The sequence below is a fragment of the Bacillus rossius genome, chromosome 2, assembly GCF_032445375.1.
Source record: "Bacillus rossius redtenbacheri isolate Brsri chromosome 2, Brsri_v3, whole genome shotgun sequence".
NCBI lineage: Eukaryota > Metazoa > Arthropoda > Insecta > Phasmatodea > Bacillidae > Bacillus > Bacillus rossius.
In genome coordinates, this window is record NC_086331.1 from 106,473,799 (window position 1) to 106,497,757 (window position 23,959).

At 33.3% G+C, this 23,959-nt stretch overlaps 2 protein-coding genes across 7 annotated transcripts in view; one reads left to right on the forward strand and one right to left on the reverse strand.

The window, feature by feature from the left end:
- Positions 1 to 23,959, reverse strand: part of LOC134529565 (uncharacterized) — a 108,477-nt gene that overhangs the window by 31,424 nt on the left and 53,094 nt on the right. For 2 of the 3 annotated variants that reach the window (XM_063363788.1, XM_063363786.1), the window contains 2 exons: positions 21,004 to 21,202; positions 16,825 to 16,974 (listed from right to left, as the gene is read on the reverse strand). In XM_063363788.1, the coding sequence (XP_063219858.1) occupies positions 16,825 to 16,974; positions 21,004 to 21,202 (349 nt within the window). The remainder of the gene's footprint in view (positions 1 to 16,824; positions 16,975 to 21,003; positions 21,203 to 23,959) is intronic. The other variant, XM_063363787.1, reaches the window with a different exon arrangement.
- On the forward strand, positions 3,746 to 13,710 carry LOC134529566 (uncharacterized). 4 transcript variants are annotated; one of them, XM_063363792.1, is made up of 6 exons: positions 3,746 to 6,812; positions 7,339 to 7,481; positions 9,654 to 9,908; positions 9,987 to 10,052; positions 10,128 to 10,258; positions 13,047 to 13,710. In XM_063363792.1, the coding sequence occupies exons 1-6, from the start codon at positions 6,589 to 6,591 to the stop codon at positions 13,158 to 13,160; spliced, it is 933 nt and encodes a 310-aa protein (XP_063219862.1). In that variant the 5' UTR covers positions 3,746 to 6,588; the 3' UTR covers positions 13,161 to 13,710. The 4 variants fall into 4 exon arrangements, with proteins under 4 accessions (XP_063219862.1, XP_063219860.1, XP_063219861.1 ...); XM_063363790.1 differs by having other exon boundaries at positions 9,654 to 10,052; XM_063363791.1 differs by having other exon boundaries at positions 9,987 to 10,258.

The following is a 23,959-nucleotide window of genomic DNA, read 5'->3' on the forward strand; positions in this document are numbered from 1 at the left end:
TTAAAATTTTTCAACTACAATTTGATTTCATGTGACTATTTTTAAAGCAATACATTTTATAAAGAATATAAAAATGTATAAAAACAAGCCGAGCATGAAATTTGCTCACATAAGTACGAACACAGAAATGTACTTACATTTACATAGAACAGTTTTAAAAACACTTTTTTTTTCAGCAGTTTTGATGCATGTAAATTTTATAGTATCAGTAGAGTGTGAGCAGTAAGTATCCACAAAAGTAAAGTTTTGTGCTACACAAATGAGTGGAGGTAACATGATGTCCTAGCAACCAGAAATCCTTATGATCATATGACGACTACAACTTCATATATTAGTCATGTGGCTACTAACGAGTCTGTGCATAAGATATGAATAAATAAGCTTTTAAGTGGTAATGGTGCAACTGTTAATTTCAGTTTTATATAATAATTCCATTTAACTCTCATTGACAGGTATACATACAACATTTAACAGCACAAACAGGGAATTTGGGAAAAAAAACTATCCTAGCATTTGTCTGGAGTTGATTCAGAAAACTGTAGCAAACTTAAAACATGACTGCTAGGTAAGAATGTAAACCAAAGTAAGTTTTAATCCAAAACATAAGTCATATTTTACCATTCTGTCACATCCCTTGCTACCAAGTTTTAAACTACCGTGTTGTATTGCATAATCGTCACACATTTTATACTAAAATCAAGTTTAAAAGTAGGGGTGCAATGTTTACGCGAAAAAACAATTTTTTTGTTAGGTAAAATTATTCATAAAGACAAAACCCATTCATGGAAAGTACGTTTATTTGAAAAAAAAAAGTGGAGTATACACGAGTACGCCAAACAATTTATATTATTAATTAATGCAACAAAAACCTTTCTTCAACTTTAAATAGAAAAACAAAATCTGTGACCTGAATGCGAGCCACTTGAATCTGGACATGAACTAATGCGTAACTATCGTAGTCATACACACCAAGAGTGCGGACTATTAAATGTAGTTAACCCGGCACTCGACAGAGAGTGCGCGTTGCATGAATCGGCGAGATATCAACATTCGAATATGTGTGCGCGCTCTATACTGGAAGCAACATAACCAAACGCGAATGATGCCAACTAGTGCTGGCTACATTTTTATAAGCGGTTCACCGCAGCAATGCAGAGGAACAGATAAAGGTTATAACATTTCAAAACGCCTTTAAAAGAAAATTTACACATTTAACAACTTCGTATTTCCATTAATTAAATAAGTAAGTAGTAATGTCCGAATAAATATTAGATTTCTACTTTAAAATACATTGTTTTATACGGAAAAGATACCTACACAAAGCACTCAGAATCTAATAGCAGGACCAAAAACATCATGCGACGTTTACGCAAGAAGTTTTTTCATCCAAATTTTGATGCCCAAAAATATGGGTGCGACGATTATGCAATAAAACAGGATATGTAAAAAAGAATCTTTGGTAAATATTGCTCTGCTGTCATGGGTTTTACAAGTAACTAAAAGTTTTTTTATATAAATAAAAAAATTTGTTTGTAATAACGTTAGGATAGTCATTACGATTATCCTTAAGATTAGGCCATAGTAAAAGTAACTCTGAAACAAATACAATATTGATCAATGATGTATCAGAGCATGTTCTTTATTCCTTAAAGATTAGAAAAACCAGTTTCTTTTCCCTTCTTCACTTGTTGAGCTCAGATGAACATGGAACTAGTGTGCACTAGACACCTGCGAGTACTCGAAATTCGAGTTTCGAGTCGAGTTTTTTAGTAATACTCGAACTCGAGCTCGTGGTTTTCAACAACTCGAAATTCGAGCGAGCTTTTCTTGCACTCTACCTATAGAAAAAAAAACTCTCATTATATCGGAATAAAAGTCTTACAACACTATTATCCTTTACTTTATAATGTAACATGATCGACCGTATACATGAACACATCATTTTTACGTACCCGGGATTTACGAATTTCCGTGATTAATTTTTTTTACTTCTATAATTTTCCGCATAGCATTAATGTATCACTTTCCTGCTTTATGCGGAAGTATTTCCCGCTTTATGCAGAAACATTTCCCGCATTTTACTGTAAAAAGCGTTTAAATTGTCCGGGGTCTCATCATTTACGCCATTAAATGTGTGATATAAAGTCCCGTTTAAAAATTTTATGAAAGTTCCTGCCAGTAATGGCGCACGTAAATATAAATATGAAGAAAAGACAAATGAACAACAACTTACGAAGAAATATGGATGATGTACCATAACTGCAGTACAATTCCAATAGTTATCTTAAGATAATTACCATAAAAAGAACTAAAGATTCTTTGTAGATACCATAACTACTGCAGAAGCATGATAGTTACCACATTTGCACTATAGTTGCCGTAATAACCGAGAAGTGTATTTACCGTGATGGTAATGTATTTATTTAGGACATATTAAAATTAAAGAACATTATTGAAAAAAAAAGGATGTTAAATCTTGATATGTACGGTTGGCACATGTTGCTAAGAAATAATGTGATCTGAAAGAATGCAGTACTACTACGAAAAGTGAAAAGGGTACTCGTGGATTTTTAGGTTATGGCAGTCTCTCTTTCGTTTTTCAGTAATATCGGCCGAAAATTAACAAGAGTATTGGAAGTTGGCAGAAATGCCGATTCAACTAAATAATGGCAAAATCGGCTTCTTCAATACAGCTCTACATTTGATGACATGAGTAAACATATTTCAGACTACAGGACATTGAAAAAGACTTTAATTTCCATGTAGGTTTATTGTGCGTAAGTTTTTTTTGCAAGTGTAAATTGAATTAAGTAAAATGCTTCTATTTTTATTACTTTAAATTGATTAAACTTAATGACAAGTTACAGATATTTGACACTAATTTTGAGGTTAAACAATTTGGTAAATATGTAGAGTAACGGTATATGCGAAAAAAAATGCTAAAAATCTATGCTCTTTCACTTCCTCTTTTCAAATCAACCGGCGGAGATAAGAAATTCCAAATACTTTAGGAGATATAGAATTTTTTAATTTTGCAATACAACACCTGTACAACCATTAGACCGACGCCATTTTTGTTATTTTGCCGTATGTTCGTGAATGCTTAATAAATAAAATGGTCGATTAGGTCAGGTCAGTTACATTATTAATACTTTCAAACTAAGCGGACATAAAAAATAATGTGAATTAATTTCAATGGTTCTTTAGTTTTAAAGTATTTATAATGTAACTGACCTGACCTAACAAACCCGGACAAATGATGAACATTAACAACTCACGTAAAATATTTTTGTTACTTATTACTTGCGCAACAATATCCAAATAAAAAATAAGACTTTAAAATTAGAAACGTTAAAAACCCACCTAAGTTGGAGGCGGGTACATTTCCTTTGCCATTAGAAGGAAATGATGTAGTCGTTCACCTACGTCGCGATACCTCCGACGGAACATTAATAAATAAATAAATAATCACGTATTGGTTCATTTGAATACTGGCCAATCACGGAACTGTCACGTGACAAAATTGTCCAATAAGAAACATAATAGATACTCGTAAACCAGAAACAATGGTGATCGCCGCATGAATACCCAGGTATTGTGATGAAAATTAAAAAATTCGATATTCCTAAAGTATTTGGAATTTCTTATCTCCGCCGGTTGATTTGAAAAGAGGAAGTGAAAGAGCATAGAATAAAAGTATTTTCGGAATTTTAGCATTTTTTTTCCGCATATACCGCGACTACATATTTACCAACAATTTTACTAAAGCATTCCAGCCACACAGGTTGCCAGCGAGAAATGCTTCTCATCTGCTGTAAACACCATCTCCAATCGTAGAGCTAATTTAACTCCTGAACGTGCAGAACAAATTATTTTTCTGCATGATAGATTGAAGAACAGAATTTAATACTCTATGACAATCTCTCTCAGAATTTTTGTGCTGAAAAGTGGAAATGTTGAAACAATGTGAATGTACTTTTCAAACAACATGATTTTTGGTGCTCAGTTAGTTGAAGCTCAGTAAGGACTCCAGAAAAATTGACAAGGATGAAATTATTCCAAAGATATGTTACATTTACACAAACATATACGTACTTGTAAACTGTGGTTATGTTAGTTGGATGATATCAGTTGCTAATGAACCAATGGAAACAGGTTAGATTCAATGGAAAACATGTTTTTTTTCCTAGCAGTGCCAATTATAAAAGCACTCTGTAAATAGTTACCCAAAATTAATAAGCCCACTTCATTTTAATACTTTATTCAAACATTATACCTACTAAGTTTAAGGTAAAAATAATTTCCCAAAAGTGTAACTGTATCACAAAAGCTCAAGCTTCGAGAACTTTCAAGTAAGCTCGCTCGAGCTTGGCTCAAAGTAAAATTCTTAGGCTTGCAGACCTCTAATGTAGGTCTATCTATTTAGTAGGCTAACAATGATAATGGTTTCTTTTTTTATTTCCATATTTTTCTCAAAAGTTCTCACATTTTATTACTCCATCACAGTAAATTTATGTGCAATAAACTTTAAAAAAAAACTCGAACTCGACTCGATACTCGCGAGTATTTTAGCAAACTCGCTCGAGCTCGACTCGAAGTGAAAATCTTCTGCTCGCAGAAGCCTAGTGTGCACTATAATAAAGCGTGAAGATTGTAGATGGGTCGAGACTCAATGAATTGAGCTTATTTTAGTTGATGAGAATCAAAATGGCTTAAAAATAAAGTCAAAGATGTCAATATGTTCAAGACTCAAAATGTGCTAGAGTTGTACATGTCAGGCACTGGTGACCATAATTGTGATGTACAGGAAAACACTACGACAATAGCACAAAACAAACTTTCTCATAAAAAAACTGTGGTTATATATGCAAAAATCAACACATCGTACATTTGATAGTTAAGCATGCTGTATCCATGCACTACTATGGAGACTCCACTTCACACACTATATTAGATTTTTGAAGTGAAAATGTCTTAAGCAGCACTCAGTGATTTTTGGTAGAGGCAAAACTTATGGGTTGGCATCACTGACATGCTAGTGACGTGTTGCACCAAACTGGCGACATGCAGCCACCTGTGTGCATGTATACACATATATACACTAATACATTGTATATACTTGACTGTATCATGTTCGTGTTGGAACCTTCTTGGATGGGTAAAATCTTGTGAGTTTGCGTCACTAACATGCTTTAGTAGCAGTAAGTGAAGTTAAATTGATCTTGTGAAAAGTTTAATTTGTATATACTGTGCATTGCCCAGTGAACACATGACCTAGGTCTGACATCACTGGTAATTCATAGCTAGGTAATGAATTTTTACGTAAATTTGACATACCATTGACATCTGTTGTGACTAAAAAAATTATGTAAGGAAAAATGATATCAAGCTGACATCATACTGATATAATACCAAAATCATTTTCTTACGTACATTTGACGTAGAAATGATGTTATATTACACATTTAAAAACAAAGTTTTAAGTTTTCACTTCTGTCGACAATCCCCACAACCGCCTTTTCGTTTTTTTCTTTTCTGATTCCAGATATTTATGAAGAAATGTTTAAAAAATATTAATGAAGCTGTTAAGTTCCAAGCATAACCCAGCCGTGAAAATACATACAATTAACTTCTAGTAGTGACCTTGGAGCAAAAAGTCAAGCAAACTTTAATTATAACTATTTGTTGGCCTTAAAAGGATATTACAATGCATCAAACCTACATGGAGGATGAAGCTACCTTTACTACACAACAGCAACATGAAAAATTAGCATTTTATACTCTCAAGCCTTTGAAACTTGTTCAATATCTTGTATATCTACAAATCTCTTTCAAAACTGTGAGTTGTCTGCAGAAGCAATTAGACTTGACTTTTCCAAGTTTCTCATGTAGTCAGAAAATTACACACACCAGCAAAACTGCACACAGTTAACTTATCTTACAGTTTGTTTAAATGACTATAGTCCATCCACGGTAACCTACTACTTTTTTAAACGAACCTTTGAAAAAACACACCAGGATGCCGCATGTTTGGTTCGTTTGCAAAAATACTTTCCATCATATGCATATTAAACATGCATTAACACTAAATTACCGTATAATGATGTTAAATAAAATTTTACAAAAAAAGTAACTATCTATGTACAATATTATTAATATTAATGATCTCGCATGTGTGTAAATGAAACAGTGAGAGAAGTGGTGTGTTGGCAATGATTAGAACGAAATAGTTCCATAGCCAAAATATATATTTTTTGACTTTCCGCGTGTATTTAAGAATTTGTTTGGGTATTTGTTAAGTTTGAACATTTTTTTAAATCTCTGGTGAAATAAAAACGTTATGTTAACGGTAAAAAAATATTACGTGCCGAAACCGTGGTCGCGCATTAATAATGTTAATAGTCACTTGTTTGTTTTCTCTTTCAGCCGCTTTCAGCAGCTCTTTAAGCAGTCTGCAGTCTGTACGCCATTTTGCAGTGTGTTTTAATATATTACTGACCGTGAAATAACGTACAGTTTGTGTTTCAGGATTTTGTGTTAATATTGTGTATTTTAACTTTGTTATATTATTTATTATCTACTATTGTAATGATGGAATTTGTTATCGTTTTGATATTTTGTGTGGTTCTTGTGATTGCTGTAATGGTAATTGGTTCCGGGATGGGGAAAGCTACTTCGTCGCAGCGTCAGATGGACATCATTAACGTCGCTCAGAACTTATATCTTTTAATTAGGAAAGGCGACTTGAAGAAATGTGACGTTACGCAGACGACCGCGTTTCTTCTCAACATCGCAAAGTCAACTGTTCTCAAGTAAGTAGGCTTTTTTCGTTTTCATGCACGTAAAAAAAATATCGACTGTGTCCTAAGTATTGTCGGCCTGTGTTTTAACTCACGAGGTTTTTTGTGTTTTATTTCCAATTTATATTTTTTGGTGTGAGACAACACCGCCATGTGGCGTCTCTGTTGAAAACTTAACCTAAAATCATATTAGGCCTACTCAGGTCCTAACAATAACAATATAGGCACTTTCAAGTATTTTTATGGGTGTGATACACGTTTGTTTATAACGATGTTTATAAACTTTATGATAGGTTTAACTATAACATAAGGGAGTGATTTTATAATTTGCATTTAATTAGTTTTTCATCTGTTTGGGAGATCACAAAATAAATAAAAAACACTTCATTAATTTCGTGGACAAAGTCTGTAATGTTTCCATTTGGTGACCACAAAGCAAATATTTGTGACAAAATGCCATATTTGGAACACTGCCTAACTGCGTATTGTGAACGGGTCCCCGGAAAAGTGTTATGACAAATGTTTTTTTTTTGGTTAGGTACTACAAGAAAGACATTGAAGAAGTTTCAACACCAGGAAAAAAGAGGAAAAAAAGGCCACAGGAAGGAAAGTCACTTGACACAGTCGACGATTTCACAGTAAATGCAATCAGGAATGCAATTTACAGGATGTACGCTGAAGGTAAAAATTTGATACTGAAGAGTAGTTTCGATATCACTGGGGTAGGCCCTACTTAATTGTATTCATTTCATATATCCATATGCAGATTGACCGGTTCAGTTTTTTTCCCGATATCATAAGTCCTTTAAAAATACTTAACATTTTTGGGTGGTTTGTTAGGTTTCTTTATTGATATGGTATTGATATATAGAATATTGTGCAACATATTAAATACGTACACGTCCTTTTAAGGTTAGGTTAAAGATAGAAAGAAAATTGTTACATTCTAAAACTACAAGTAATGTTTATATCGTTATACACAGTATACATATTAAATAACCTCAACTTTTATGATGTATCAGAAGGTTAAATAATGACTATTTCCAGTATCAATAATATCCAGTTGTGCGCTTTAGCAGTAATTGGTTACAAATTAGTGAGTTGTGGTCTAAGCAAGCATGGTTATTAAAAAAAAATTGGGATACTTAATTGGCTAAATTGTACTGTGTGGCAGGGTCCAGTACAATATATATTCTATTGCAAAATAGTGTCATGCCCCGCCTAACCCTTTAGAAAATATAGGGGTATTGTTATTTTATAAACAATAGTCCTACTTCATTGTAATGAAGTATCATATGAAAACACAACTTAGCCAGACAAACTGTGTGTTAGTGTATGAAGTAACAGAAGGTTATAAAACAGTAAAAGTTTAGTATCGCGTATCCGATTCGATACATTGATCCTGATCGCATGATCCTGCAAATATTGATCCTGTGATTGATGATTCTTGCTTTTCTAATTTATTACGTTTAAAAATCCTGTACAAAACCAAAAATAAAAACCTGTGATGTAGTAATGAGTTATGATTTAAAGTTGAATAATAATGAAAATATATATGTCTTATTAAACTTATGATAATTATTTTTGCTATACCACAATATTTGATTATGTTCAGGATCTTTGATCTGAATAAATGAAAAAAAACATGCACCACACGATCAATAGGATGTACAGGTTCATGCATAAAGATCTAGGGATCACATGGGATACACGATACAAAACATTTACCTACAACACAGTGTAGAGCTTGTAACTTATTGATTGCTAAATTGAATGCTGAAATACTAATGGGTAAATATTTACTTGGGCGGTATTTCCGAAAAAAAATGTTAAAAATCCGAAAATACCTTTATTTTATGCTCTTCAACTTCCTCTTTTCATTAAAAGTGGCGGAGATAAGAAATTCCAAATACTTTAGAAGATATCGAATTTTTAAATTTCATCATATGTAGTTGAGCGGTATTTGCGAAAATAAATGTTAAAAATCCGAAAATACCTTTATCATATGCTCTTCAACTTCCTCTTTTCATTAAAAGCGGCGGAGATAAGAAATTCCAAATACTTTAGGAGATATCAAATTTTTTAATTTAATATTTTAAAACTAAAATGGTCGATTAAGTCAGGTCAGTTACATTATAAATACTTTCAAACTAAGGTGATATTAAAAATAATGTGAATTAATTTTAATTATTCTTTAGTTTTAAATTATTTATAATGTAACTGACCTTACCTAACAAACCCGTAACAAAGGATGTACAGTAACAACTCACGTAAATTTTTTTGTTACTTATTACTTGGGCAACAATATCAAAATAACAAATAAGACTTTAAAATTAGAAACGTTAAAAACTCACCTAAGTTGGAGGCGGTAATTAAACACCGTTTTAAACAATAATTGAACTAAATAATCACGTATTAGTTCATTTGAATTCTGGCCTATCACGAACAAAAACGTGACATCATTATCCAATAAAAAAAATAGATACTCGTACGTAAACAAGAAACAATGGTGCACGCACGCCACAGGAATGCGCTGGTTTTGTGCTGAAATTTAAAAATTCGATATCTCCTAAAGTATTTGGAATTTCTAATCTCCGCCGATTTTAATGAAAAGAGGAAGTTGAAGAGCATAAAATAAAGGTATTTTCGGATTTTTAACTTTTGTTTTCGGAAATACCGCCCAAGTAAATATTTACCATTAATTTAAAAGTATTTTTGAAATGTAAGTTTATTAAAACTATTTAATAAATGTAAATTGTGCACTTAAATTATCTTCTACGGGGTTGTGGTTTCGCTTAGTTTTGTGTACCTCTGTTATTTCATGTATTGTTAATGTATGCAATAAATTTACAGGTTTGAATGTTACAGTCGACACCATTTTGAAAGAAATCAGGGAAAGACAAATAGATTATTATGGTGGAAGATCAAGTCTTCATAAATTGTTAAAGAAGATGGGATTTTCATGGAAAACTGTTGATGGACGAAAAGCTTTGATAGAGAATGAAAACATAGTATTGCAGCGAATAGATTTCTTGAGAAAGTATAAAGAAGAAAAAGAAAGAGGTGCCAATTTCATATTTGTTGATGAAACATGGATTTTCCAGAGAGGCAAGGCATTAATTTATTTGAAAATTTGTTCTGTGGTCCAATACAAAGTATTTCATTTCCATTTCATATATTTTTCAGGAACTGTATCAAAGTCATGGCAGGACAAGAGTCTACAATCTGCGAAGAGACGTACTGTTGGAGATGGTAAAAGGTTTATTGTTGTTAATGCTGGAGGGCGCACTGGCTTTGTGCCAGGAGCAGGATTACTTTTTGTTTCAGGTCAGAAGACTGCAGACTACCATGGCGAGATGAATGGGGAAACTTTCTTGATGTGGTTTGAAGACATGTTGGTGCATCTTGAGGAACCCAGTGTCATCATAATGGACAATGCTTCATATCACAGCACCCAGGTATGTGCAATGGTAAAGCAGTGTCTTTTTATTGCTCAAATTGTAATGTGAAAAATTTACATGTGTTTATTATTGTGTATAAGTACGAATATTCGAGACTAATACATTTTGCCAGCAATAATTGTTATCTTAATAGTATGCCTACACTACATTTTTATAAACTATAATGTTTGAGCTGAAATTGATTACACACACACACACACACAGATATATATATATATATATATATATATAATGTAATTGAATTACATTGTAGTGCAAACTAATTTAGTAGAGGGTTTGAAATACCAAATAAAATTTTTTTATTGCAAACAGCATTTGAAAATGACATAATTACTTGTTTGGTAAAAGGACCCACTTTATGAATGCTCTGTTGCCCTACTTAATAAATTAAAATAATATTTTCAAAAAAATTTCTAGTCACTAAACTAACATGCTTTGTTAAATTTAGAAATTCATTACGACAATATGCCAAAACACATGTTTGCTTTGCATAAGTACAGTAGAACCCTGTTATAATTTGTTTTTAAGGGGCTACAAGAAAAAAAAACATAAGCAGGAAATTCAATTTAGTACTTTTTAGTGTGGATTTATTGCCAATGGACTCAACAAGCTGCATAAAGATATATTTGATGCTCCAATTTGCTTGTAGCAAGCCAAAAACAATTTTTCTTTAACATCATGGTGCTTCCAGCTTCTATCTGCTTTGTCTTTACTTACACATTGTCTCATTGCTGTAAAATTGTCATATTTCTGTATAATTGTCATAATTCACGACAGTGTTTACAGTGGAAATGCTTAAGTCCAGTTCTTTTGCCACTTGAACATGTGATTTAAGTGAATACATTTGAAAACACACAGAATGGCTTAAAATTTATGAATTTATTTGTTTTCCAAGGGTGTCAACAGGCAGTTAACTGCTAACATACACATATACATAGACAGTATAGACAAAGGCTTTTAATTTTTTTCGTCTTCTAAAATTTTATGAAGTGAACATTACAAGCACGAAACGCATAATTTGTGAAACATTATATCCAGGAATTAAATACATTGTCCTTATAGGGAAAATATTGGACTTGAAAAATAATACATTATAGGCAGGAAAACTTTATAAGCAGTAAAATTGTAACAGGGTTCTACTGTCATGAATTCTTATCAGCTACTTGAGTATTTAGTTAAATGTTGGCACAACGTAGGTTGAGAAAACACCTACAACGAACTGGACCAAGGCTGCACTGATCGCGTGGCTGGAGAAGAATGGGATAAAACATGAAAATAATTTGTTGAAAGTGGAGCTGCTGAGAATAGCTAAACAAAACAAGCCCCGAATACGGTATATTATTTCGTTTTTTTACAGCATTTCTTTAAAAGTGAGATAGTTGCAAAAAATTACGTATACACCTTGTTCTAACACACTTTTCAGATATGAGGTAGACGAGTTGGCTCGTAACTATGGCCACGAAATTCTACGACTCCCACCCTATCACTGCCACTATAATGCAATCGAACTAGTTTGGGCTCAATGTAAACACCATTACAATAGTAACGTGGGGCGGGCCAAGAGATTTGACAATGATGCAGTTGCAGCCATCTGGAAAGAGGCTCTTGATGCTTCCACACCAGAGAGGTATTTTCATGTTGCATGACCAATGGGGTATTCCTTTTGAAGTAGAAATTGTTTTATTTTCCTGTAGAACATTCCTCAAGCTTCAGCAAAACCCTTACCATACATTTTTACATAATACGTAAGTATTGTTGCCTAGCAGCCTGGTCCTACCATTCCTTTTGATAACTTTGTGTGCTAGTGTGTGTATAGTGTGATTATCATTTTGTGTATATTCATATACCAGTAATACAGCTTTAAAACAATTGGTAAAAATAAGTGGTTTGAATTTGTGTAGTTGTCGTTTTGAAAATGTGTTGCATGTATGTGTTTGTGTTCGTGTTTGTGTTTGTGTTTGTAATTTTATTCCCATGTGATTCATACATATCTGTGTAGTTTCTAGATCTAACAGTGGTGACTTATTTGCAAGGTTTTTTTTTTTTTTGTAATTGCAGTCCATTTGCAATTGTTTCATTTCCATAAATAGTTTTGTATTTATTAGTAATTGTGATATTACTTTCTGTTATGCTTAATCTTGTGTCAATGACTTTAAAGTTATGGTGGGTTCAGTGCTGTAGGCAGATTTCAATATTCAGATAAAATTTCAACGTAGAGAATTTTGAATATTTTCATCTAGCGAACTTGAATAGGTATTTACACATGTAGTTCTTGCACATTAGTATTTTCAAAAGTTATGTTATTATAGTGAAATACATATACAGTAAATCATCAAAACTATTCAAAAAATTAAATTTTCGCTATATCTCACTGTTTTTGTCTGGGACAAATTTTAACCAAAAACAAACACAAAACTTATGAAATAAATATTTTATCATATGCATTCTAAGCCTTTATTGATAACATATATAATATTTACAGCTTTATTATATCTTGAATAAACCACTATAATTTTTTTTTTTTTCAGATAACATAAAACAAAACATGTTACTTCAAGTATTAAATAATAGCTTTGATAGTTGAGGAAAACACATTAAACGAGTTTTGTTGTGTTTAAAAATACTTTCTTGTGGAGTGAGTTCAAAATTGTATGTAATAAAGAGCATGCCATGCATTGTTTACTATGCCGTTTTGACAGAAACAAACATATTTTGTTATAGAGTGGTTTTTGCTATAAACAGGTCATTTATATAGAGGTTTTACTGTATACATTAATTTTTTTAGATGGGCGAGGTGTGTGGATCACGTGGAGAAGCTAATTCAAGCAGACTGGGAGAGAGAAGTCCACATAGACAGCGGCACCATTCCTCCACTCATCATCCACCTCGGCGAGGATAGTTCAAGTGAAGACAGTGACAGCGAAGAATTTGAGGTTACGACACAGCAAGTAGATGGAGACAGTGAAGTACTGGCAGTTCCTCTTGATGATTTACCCGGGTGTTCTTATTGAGGTCTGTATGTAATAAACACCTGGGCAACTGTAAGTATTGGGGTTTGAAACATTTTTTTTTTTTTTTATGCATTCCCATGAAGTATGTTGATTACTGGAACTTTATGTATTAACTTTATATTACACGTATTATGAAATGAATATTAAATTTCATTTCTGGATTCGTATAGGTGTATGTGAAACATTTTATTTTGTTGTGTGTCTTCATTTTTCAGTGAACTTACTTGGAAAACAAAAAGCCAGTCCCCATCCAGGGCCACAAATAAATAATGCATATAAGTGGTATAGAAATTACTGTCAATTCTTCACCACAATTTTACTGTTCATAAAATTATGATTTTGTCTAATAAGTATACTCAGGAAAATGTATATAACCATATTTTTATTTGTGGCCTTAACCGGCAAAATGGTAGGGGTTTATTAAATAAAAGAAGAAAATTCATTTTTAAATGTTTTCATCTGAATTTGTTAATTTTATTAAACCTTCAATCCTTAGTCTTTTCCAGATTGCTTAGATGGACAGCCATATGTATAATTTACAATACTTTTTTTTTCAGATGCAGAAAACTGTGTTGAACTGTACTAAATGATGATATTTATTGCTTACATAAATGTTGTAAATTTATATATTCTCCTAAAAATTTACTTTAAATTATATGTTATTTCTTTAGCTAACAAACTTATTTTTTAATATTTTTACCATTGGGTATCATAAATAATGTTATGAACATATGCATGTATACTTAGATCATATTCAAATTACTTTTATATATATATATATATATATACATACATACACACATTGTTTTGACAGCTGGTGATTGTAAACAAACCATTTGACATTTGTCACATGGCAATGTTTTTGTTTACATACGGCGGAAGGATACATAGTGACATTAAAGTAGATCCGGTGAAAAGCAGGGCTTCAGAAAAGTAGGAGGTTACCGTGGATGGACTATACACACTGACCAGAAAGTGTATGCTTACAGTTACGCAGATGTACAGAGCTGTGCAACCAGCCAGTAGCAATCTTTCAGAACAAAGCTTGAACAAGGAATCCACACATACTGGGTGGATGGTTTCATTCTCTCATTAAATACTGATCACAAAGTGACATTATTCACATTTGTAAATAAAATACATATTATTACTCTTCTTGCTTTGTTTAGAATACACCATACAGTAGATCATAACCTCAATCAGCACTTATCAAAATGCACCAGTTCAATAACTGCATTGTTAGTTTTGTAGTTGAGGTCTCAGAAAACACAACAGTAAATGTCTGTTGACATAAGATGAAAGATGATGACTGTTGCAAGCTGTAGCACATGGCATTAACATGCCAGTGACATCATAGAGCTGTCTCATGCATGGTTTGGATAACAAGGATTAGGTCCAAATTGACCAGAGCCTAAAAGCAAGTTTCTCGCGGTTTACAGTAGATGCATTGACTTTTCATAAGAATCTAAATTATTAGTTAATTGTTCACTGTTCGTAATAAATGTACGTAAAAATAAAGTTCCATATTTCGACAAAAAAAAATTATTTACAGTAACCAGTAAGATATAAAATGTGAATGAAAATAATTGAAAAATTGAACATTAAATGAAAGAGTTGAGACAGTGCTAATCTCAAAAAGCATCTTGACGGGCAAACTTATCTGCCATGCACCAAGATCAATGAACTCTAGCAGACAGCTTGCCAATTAGCTGACTCGCGGCAGGCGTGGACTTCACTTGTTGACGTATTTGTCAGGAACTTGAAGAATAGGCCCAAAGTTATGAATTTTTTTATATTTTATACAGTATTTCAATGTTCTTGATTGATATTAATAAGACAAAAAGTTTTTTTTACTTCACACTTCGGAACACATTAAAATATCCACCTTTCTCTGTATGGAGAATTGTGCTTCAGAATATGGAATTTCAGTAAACAAACCTGATATTAGGAATGATTTAGTCATCCAAAGTGAGGGATGAATGAATACTAAACGTAGGTACACATCAAAATACGGCAATTTAGTATGGGGTAGTATTTAAGTAATCTGATGCCCAAAACAAACCAAAGAACAAAATCTTTTGTAAGTATGGGAGTTACTGTAACATCATGTTGTGAACCCTTAAGTTGAAACTACACAAATTTACGAGATCATTACAGTTCTGGTGAGTAAAAAATTCTGTGCCTTTCATGTTTTAGTGACATAAGACCGTAGTTAATAACCACATAGATATGCAAAACAAACTGTCTAAATTATTCTGAATCATTCAAAGCAGATGCAAGTACAGTAAACTCTCCATTATCCAGGCCCAGATTATACAATTTTCAGGTTATCAGTGCTTAGATTTAAACAATTAATTTTTAATATTCTGAAGCACTCTGGCGCACTTATTCATTTGGCCGTTCTACATTTTTAAACATCCTGTCACTGTGTTGAAAAACTGTTTGGTCCAACCCTTCGTTATCTCCCACCCCTTCAGCTGTCATATGTCACACTTTAAACCTGAGGGGGATGCCCCAATTGCTGCTACAGCCTCTATCATGTTTGTTACAAGCACTGTTATGATTTGTCTACTGCCCGTTCGTTGACCTGACAGGAACCGAGTGATTGACATGACTGGCTGGCACTCGGCTGGAGAAAGGGAAACTGAAAAAATTATAAAAATATACTAGGCAAAATAGGTGTGTGCGATCTTATGATCTTATCTTGAGCAGTGGTGAGTTAACTTTCTCTTTTCGGCGCTTTAAACTGCCACTGAAGAAGCACTGTACATGAAGACAATCTTTACTTGTCTTTCACAACAGGTTTCCATGATGCAATTGTTCCTTAAAAATATCATTTTCGCATGCTATATATTTCCCATCTTTTAACTGCAACGTTTCAAGGTGAACACTGCAGCCACCACTCTGCAAGATGCACATAAACAGCAGCATCCCTCTTTGATTTATGGAAACTTTCCTGTGTTGGGTCTATGAAAAGCATACCTTGAAGAATTGGTGTGTTGAAGTGCCACTTATATATTCCTCCAGCCTAGCAGGCACAAGTTTCTTGCTGACTGTAATGTGCATGTTAGTTTCATGAAAGGACAAAGAACTAAGAAGAAAGAATAACTTGCCTCTGAGAGAATACAATGAAGCAGACAACAGCCACCCCTTCCTCTCCTATAGCATATGGAGAAGGACCACATAGCAACACACAGTCGGACTTGATTGTTTACATTCCATTAAGCTGAGGCACAGTACACCATAACCTCACTTGTGCTCATAGAATTCAACTGATAAATAAATTTAGAAGTGACCCAAATACCAGGGCTCCTTATTGTGAAATAGATTATCCAGGCTTTCTTTTTTAACAGGATTTCAATTATCTGGGCATCGGTAGGTCCCAATCAAGAGGTTACTGTCATTTAAAAAGGTAATAATACAAAAACAAATGATACAGTTTTGACTTTCATAACATAACATTCTGAAAACTTTCTGCCAAGCATATAATACAGGCTGAAATACAAATTTAAAAACATATTACAAAGAATACAAAATTTATAAAATGCAAACCTCCAGTTGGTCCGAGAGATGTAATCCAAGTGTGATTAGGTGGGATGGATAATACACTTAAGTGATGCGTTGGATAGACATTTGGATGTATCATGGAAGTTTTAGTAGTGTCACTTGAAGGTGCCTTTCTGTAAAGTTCTGAGCCAGTACCTGAAAATAAATAATAGTTATAATTTAGATTATGCGTTAATAGCAACATCTTATTGGAGTCACAAGTTATAATTATCAATATCAACGGTAAATATTAGCAAACCATATCTTAACGTTGACTAAAAAGAGGAAAAATTTGGTATTAGAGAGAACAAGAAAATTATTTTTCAAACATTTAATTACTATGAAAAGTAGGTATCAAAACATGTGAAGCTTGTGGTCACTTACCACAACAGATAAAAGTGTAGGTGAAACAATATTACACATTAATTCCATCATTACTGATTTATGGGTTCCAAACTAACTGGGTATTATGAAACATTAGGTGTATAAAGGTAACAATAATAATATGCAATTGGGTTTTCGATTAAGGAAATATTTATAAAACATTACTCAAATGGAAACAAGGATGCAAAGATGGCTACAGTCAGGGTCACATCATTTTAAGATAGTTTCTTTTTTTTTTTTTTAGTTTAAATGTTTCTCATTTAAGTTTCATAGCCCACAAAAAAATTTAAAATTCTTGTTCTCATGAGCATTAATCAACAAAATATACTACCTGAATTAAACACAAAAGTAATTTTCTATTGGTGTTGATACTAACTAGCCCAAAAACTTACATTTTACTACATACAACAAATATCAAATAATTGTATTTTCCACAATACTGATGCTACAACAAGTATGGAAAACAATGGTACAACTCACCTACTCTACTAAAAACACATAAGTCCTAGGTGCACATCATATACTCACTCAATTTACATTGTACTTAGTGCACAAAGAAAAAGAAACAAATTATTAATTAAACTGAGAGTGACTATACTGCATGCTCCTAAAGCAATAGTGTGTACTACTTACCCACAGTTATTAAAATCTATCAATACCAATTAGTCCATATACCTTCACCACTGAGTTCAAAACTACTTAAATGTAAACCACAGAGTATTATAACATTTGCCACACAGCAGAGCTGGAAAACATTGGCCATTTCATCAACTGTACAAATATTTATAACATTAAAAACAATCTCTGACCTTGTTACTGAAACATTTACTTAGCACCAAATGAAAACTATTAGTTAGAATCCCTATAAAAATAATACTATCGACTTTACAAACATAATCTTAACCTACATAAATTAAATGCAAAAGTTTCAGGCAAAATTAAAATTAAAATTTTAAGTGTGAGTTTCTTTCTTCAGAAAATAAATTTTATAGATCTATGATGCAATTCTTATCAGATTAAGAGGCAGTTTATTGAGGTGGCTGCGTAATCGGGTGCATGGATGCACTCGCAGATAAGTAATGATGATGTTCAATTTGCGCTGTTTTGAGGTAACAATGCCTATTCATTACAACATGATTTGAAGTGGTGCAGTCATGGATTTCAAGTACACCAATCCCTCACTTAGTATGACTAATGCATTCCTAAAAATGTTTGTGTTATTCATAATCACATATTCTGAAGCATTAGTCCCCACAAATATCAAGGTTAATTTACTTAATGTATTCCAAAATGTGTAGGGAAATATTCTGTATGTAATATAAATGCGTAGAATAACACTCAATGATAAATATGTCACACCATTTATCTTTATAAGCCTACCATTGATACTTTGTATAACAAATACGACACCACGTAACGGGAGATACGTAGTTCTGTACATGAAAATTAAAGTGTTTATTCGTGCATCACCGTTTGGTTCACAGCAATCCTGTAAGGCCATGATTTTTTTTCATTACACCATTCTTTTAACAACCTTTTCCAAGTGAATCATCTACTATTCATTTCTGTTCCGGTATCTAATGTCAAATATATTCCCGCAAGTACAACCAACGGCATTAGATATATAAATGTTTGATAAGAGTCCTTATTTACTATACATATGATTGTGCGCACAGTTAACTTGGTTAAAATTAAGTTAGGCCAATATTAAGTGTGGCCTTCATGACATTCAGCATGCCGTAATACTTCTAGTTTTGTCTCAAATACTCCAACACAATGCATTATGCTCACTTGGAAGCCATGATTCCAATATGATTCCAACTGCAGGTGCTTGCGTACGTAGTTACCGGCAGACGTTGTGTTTGTGCATGCGAGTTCCCTGCCATTGGATAAACTGAAGTTCATCACGGCCCGGTCTCTGGCCGGGCGACAACGGTACGGCCCGCCGGCATACGAACGGATGTAAAAACTTTTGGTCCTTTACACCCAATAACTGCATTGTACATCAGCAGATAGCATAGTCAGACCTAAGCGCATCTCTCCTCCCCCCCCCCCCCCCCCTCGTACAGCTAACTGTATGCTGTGGTACATCTGTTGTTTACAGAGTTGAAGCATACTTCGTAGTGTCATGCCCAAATTTATTTTTGACTGGGGCGATTTTGTGCTAACTAAAATTTACAGACGTGCTATTCCAGACTGGTGCAGTAAAATTAACATTGTGCTAAATGAATTCCTGCAATTTGAAGAAGTGCTAAGTGAGGGATTGGTATAGTGGTCTTTTCATCTACATTAATTTTTAATTTCCAAGCACACCCCAAAGGCAACATTACTAGTGTTAAAATTAACCACAAATGAACAAAATAATTAATGAATATTAAAACCATAGTTTATCTTAATTTAATAACTAATCACTTCCTTCATAGCCTATTTTATGAGCCCATTTAAAATGGTAGAACGATTCATATTATGCAGAAATATTTCTGATGCCTGTGTGTGTTCAGCCAATTTTTATTTTACACATTCTTGCAAGTCAGCAGCAGCAATGAGGCCCTATGTTTGAGTTTTAGTCGCAAACGAGTTGTAAGTTACATGGTATTATCTCAAACGCGTTTTGAGTCAGGTTGTGTGAGACCAAAGAGTTCGTAATGGAAGTGGACTGGTCCAAACATTGTAAGTTCATCTTGCATGCAGGATTATGAAAAATGCGGTTGAATAATGATAGCTTTAGTAAATAAACAAACAGAAACAGCATAAATAGAAATAAAAGTCGTCTTAATTTTATTTCAAGTATAGGTCTTTCTCAATACAACTCTATTCAATCCACAAAAAATTTATTGTATCTCTGTTTTACTAATTTACAGTTTTGTTATTTAAAAACGCTATGGATCAATTAGTCAAAGAAGATGTACTAAACCATTTATATTACCTAACATCAACTTTATATTAGAATCAATAACCATAATAAACAATCTTTTGAAAATTGGCATGTGTCCTTTCTCAGGAGATACAATAACTTTATCATGTCGGTAAGTCCGCCAATAGAACAGACTTGATTTTTTTCTTGTAATTTTGCATGAAAAGCCTTGTTGTGAGGGTTCAGAAAATTGTATACGGCTACATTTTGTGAGTGCTGCAATTTCTAGCATAAGGTGAAAAAGGCATTTTTCAGTAAAAATCTAGTTGTGAAATTAATATTTAATATTAAGTCATGAAACTCACAATTACTTGAAATTTCACCAGAATTCCAAAAATCAGGTTGATGATAACATTACTCATATTAAACCTTCTTTCCACTCTTCAAAGTTGACGTTCCTGAATTGTTTACCTTTGTGCAGCCTTTCCCATAAATGTTCATAACTTTTTATGGCTGATCCTATGAGGCTGAAAAGGTCTCATTTGAAAAAGGATGAAAAGTACTATAATACTATAAAACCAAATTTATAGATATTATATGTTATCATTCGATAAAAAGAAGAAAAAAGTTATATTGCAGAAATGTTGCATGTTAGTGATAAATTGTTATCAAAGTAATAGTTAGAATAATTATATTAATTTTATTATTTAAAAGTAAAAAATAGCCTGTACACTCTAAAAGGCTAACAAAGTTTTTACATAAAAAATATTTTTACAAGTTAGTACAAATCAAACTAAATTTTAACTATATACTACTCAGGTGTTAATCGAACAAATTTTAATTTCATTAAAATGATATAATGAATACTTATCTCAACATTTTGATGAGGGAAGAGCTTGGATTAGAAGGTAGTGAATATTAATAACTTAAAAGAAAATAATACATACAATACATCACAGAAGCACGCATTTCCCAACCTTTGATGGATCGGTCGGGTTCACGAATACTCGTACTAGTGCTAGGGCTGGCAGCATAAGCAGATGATGTGCTAGAGGAGCCCAAAACACACTTCACAGAGTTGTACGAAGTAGTAAGTTGCAGGGGGTTCACGTCTACTCCATACTGGACACGATCATCTCTATCTCCCTGAAATCATTATCAGGGTTGTTAGCAACAAAAACAAAACAGATAAAACTTCTTTCCATTTAAATGTTCACATTTCAGATAATTCTAAACAAATGTTATTGTGAACTATGAATACAAGCCTATTTAATTCACATGTATGTAACAAAAATAGTTTGGCAAAAACTGTCAGGTAATTAAGAAGAAATGAGTTTGCTTACAACTAACTGACTTCTCACCTTCCGGAAATGAGGGATCGACATATCCTTCACCTCTCCACTCAAAACCCATTTTTGAACTTAATCATGAGCATGAGTTTTGGTAAATGGGATAAATTATCTTACGTGAAATAAAACTGTGTGGGAATATCAACACCACTTAACCCTAATTTATCATATTCATTAATGCTTATAACATTAAAGATGCATTGAACTGTTTGACCATACTCATTGTAAATGATGTTTCTGCAGCTGTCTACTATTAATCCCACACTCAGAGTATCGACTAGTTGAAATATCACGCATGTTGTACACACCACAATGGTAGGTACATCTGGACTATTTTCCCAAAGTTATTAAAAATTGAAAAAAAAAAAACCATTTTAATTGCAAAACAGATACTAGTAAACAAGTTGTTTAACTATGGGTTTGCTGTTATACATATTCCAAAATGCTGCATGTCAAAATTCAAAAATTATAACAGAGCAGCAAGAATTCACTGTCTTGAGCAGTGTTACTACTTTTCATACTTGTCCCTGCCAATTCTACAGGTAGTGTGCCTCTCTTCTCTTCCTAGCTTGTGAAGTGTTTGCCCCCTCTGACTTACTCTCCTTTCTCCCTTTCTTGATCGGCCGACGACAGCATACCTGGTAAAGTTTGGAGCGCGGGCTCTCAGTTCTGTGGCCCGGCTCGGCTTTCACTCACCGGCAGTATGCCAAGGAAGACAGCTACAACCAGGTGATGCCTACGAGCTTAAGTTTGTTTAGGTAACATATAACTTAGTGTGCCTCATCTCTTGTGCTCCAACTCGCTTGAAGCAGGAAGTTTGTTGATTGGGACAAGCAACAAGTGCCTTTCATTTGATTTATCTTTGGCTTACCCGTTATAAATTATGTTCAGATTTCTAGAGTCTGTTTTTCTTTGGTGTCGTAAGTTTGTTTGGGTTGTTTGAATGCCATCGCGACAGCCAAGCTTTAGGCTTTAGTTGTTAAGCCTGTATTTGCCTCTAGCCTCCATTTCTTTCTGTACAGTTTTTCCTGTATGTGATGTATTCCTGTCAGTGGCTCTGAAGGCAACCTTGTTTTCGCAAGTTTCACAGTTTCTCAATTTGACTAACTTAACAACCTGTTATTTGTAGCATTGTTCAGGCTTAATGTTTATGTATTCCGACATTTTGTATTAGTCTAGTCCCCATAGTTGGTGAGTGGTTTCTGTACAATATTACTGGATTATGTAATAACTTAAACCATGCTCAAGCAGTATGCAGCAGTACTTTGATTAATGGTCAAAGAATGCACACTACAACAATGGCACACTCTGATGAAAAATTCCATTAACTTGCAGGAATCAACTATGTTTTAAAGATATTACAGTGGTGAAGACAACATACTTGTCAACTTGTCAGTTTTAAATGTCAGACAAATACTAGTTATGCATATCTGTGAGAAGCTATAAAAAAATATGAAAGTAACTGCCTTAACTGGTTTCAATACAGAACATGGCAGATCTTTCTTCTGAAATTATAATGCCGTTTTAATTTCAAATGTTCCATTGAATATAGAAAATCTGCCTTAAAAAGCAACATATACTTAATCTATTCAAGCTTTTAAACTATGTTGTCAAAGGGCATCAGCATTTCTATAAAAGTGACAAAAACCTGTATGCCCACCCCTTGAAGTATAGCTTTGATTTGCATGGCTTTGAAAAAATATTTCAGTGAATCAAAACAGGATTTCAGGAAATAACTCTTTTACATCCAAGTGAATTGTTATGTTCTGTGCATGAAAAATGGCAAAAAATGTTTGTTGTCTCCAATTAACATATCATGCAGCTTACTTGCTACATCTTAAACCTACTGTAAAATTAAATACTAGCATAATTACAATTAGTCTCAAATCAATGTATAGCCTAAGTACGATTTTTGGCAAGCTATATGTAGGGACCCCAGAAAATGGTAAATAAAACTGGCTCATTTCGGTGTAAAAAAAATGACAAAAGCGGTGCAAAAAAGTGGTGTAAAATAAGCACGTGGTGCAAAAAATCGGTGTAAAAATAAGCAATCAGTAGAGACCCCAAAAAATTGTGAAAAAATTATGCCATTGGCGGTGTAAAAAAAAAAAACCTCATAGCCTTATTGCTTCCTTATTTGCCTGGCCAATTTTTGGGACATAAGTTTCTCTAAGAGTGTTGGCTGATGATGGCAAATCCCCTGCACCTAAAATGTATACATAACTTACACTATACTTATAAATAGGTAGCATTTATAAGGTTATCACTGAAAATATTAATGGGCTAATTTACTCAAAACAATTCTTAGCCAACAAAGTCGTAATGACGACACAAAGTCTGTTTCAACTTCAGTAAACAACAAATGTGCCGTGGGATACAGTTAGCCAAACCAGTGAGGAAGAGATGCGCGTGCAGATCTATGCTATTGGCTGTTGTACAAACATCACCTATGGCAAGTTAAATTGTGGCTATGAAGTGTAAGGACCAAATGTTTTTATGTTCGCACGTATGCCGCCGTGCTATACCGTTTTCACCTGGCCACAAACCGGGCCAT

Coding starts and splice junctions, on each gene's coding strand:
- LOC134529566 (XM_063363789.1), top strand. CDS start 6,589: ATGATGGAATTTGTTATCGTTTTGATATTTTGTGTGGTTCTTGTGATT. Junction 6,813..7,338: donor GCAAAGTCAACTGTTCTCAA/GTAAGTAGGCTT, acceptor TTTTTTGGTTAG/GTACTACAAGAAAGACATTG. Junction 10,259..13,046: donor CTTCATATCACAGCACCCAG/GTATGTGCAATG, acceptor TAATTTTTTTAG/ATGGGCGAGGTGTGTGGATC.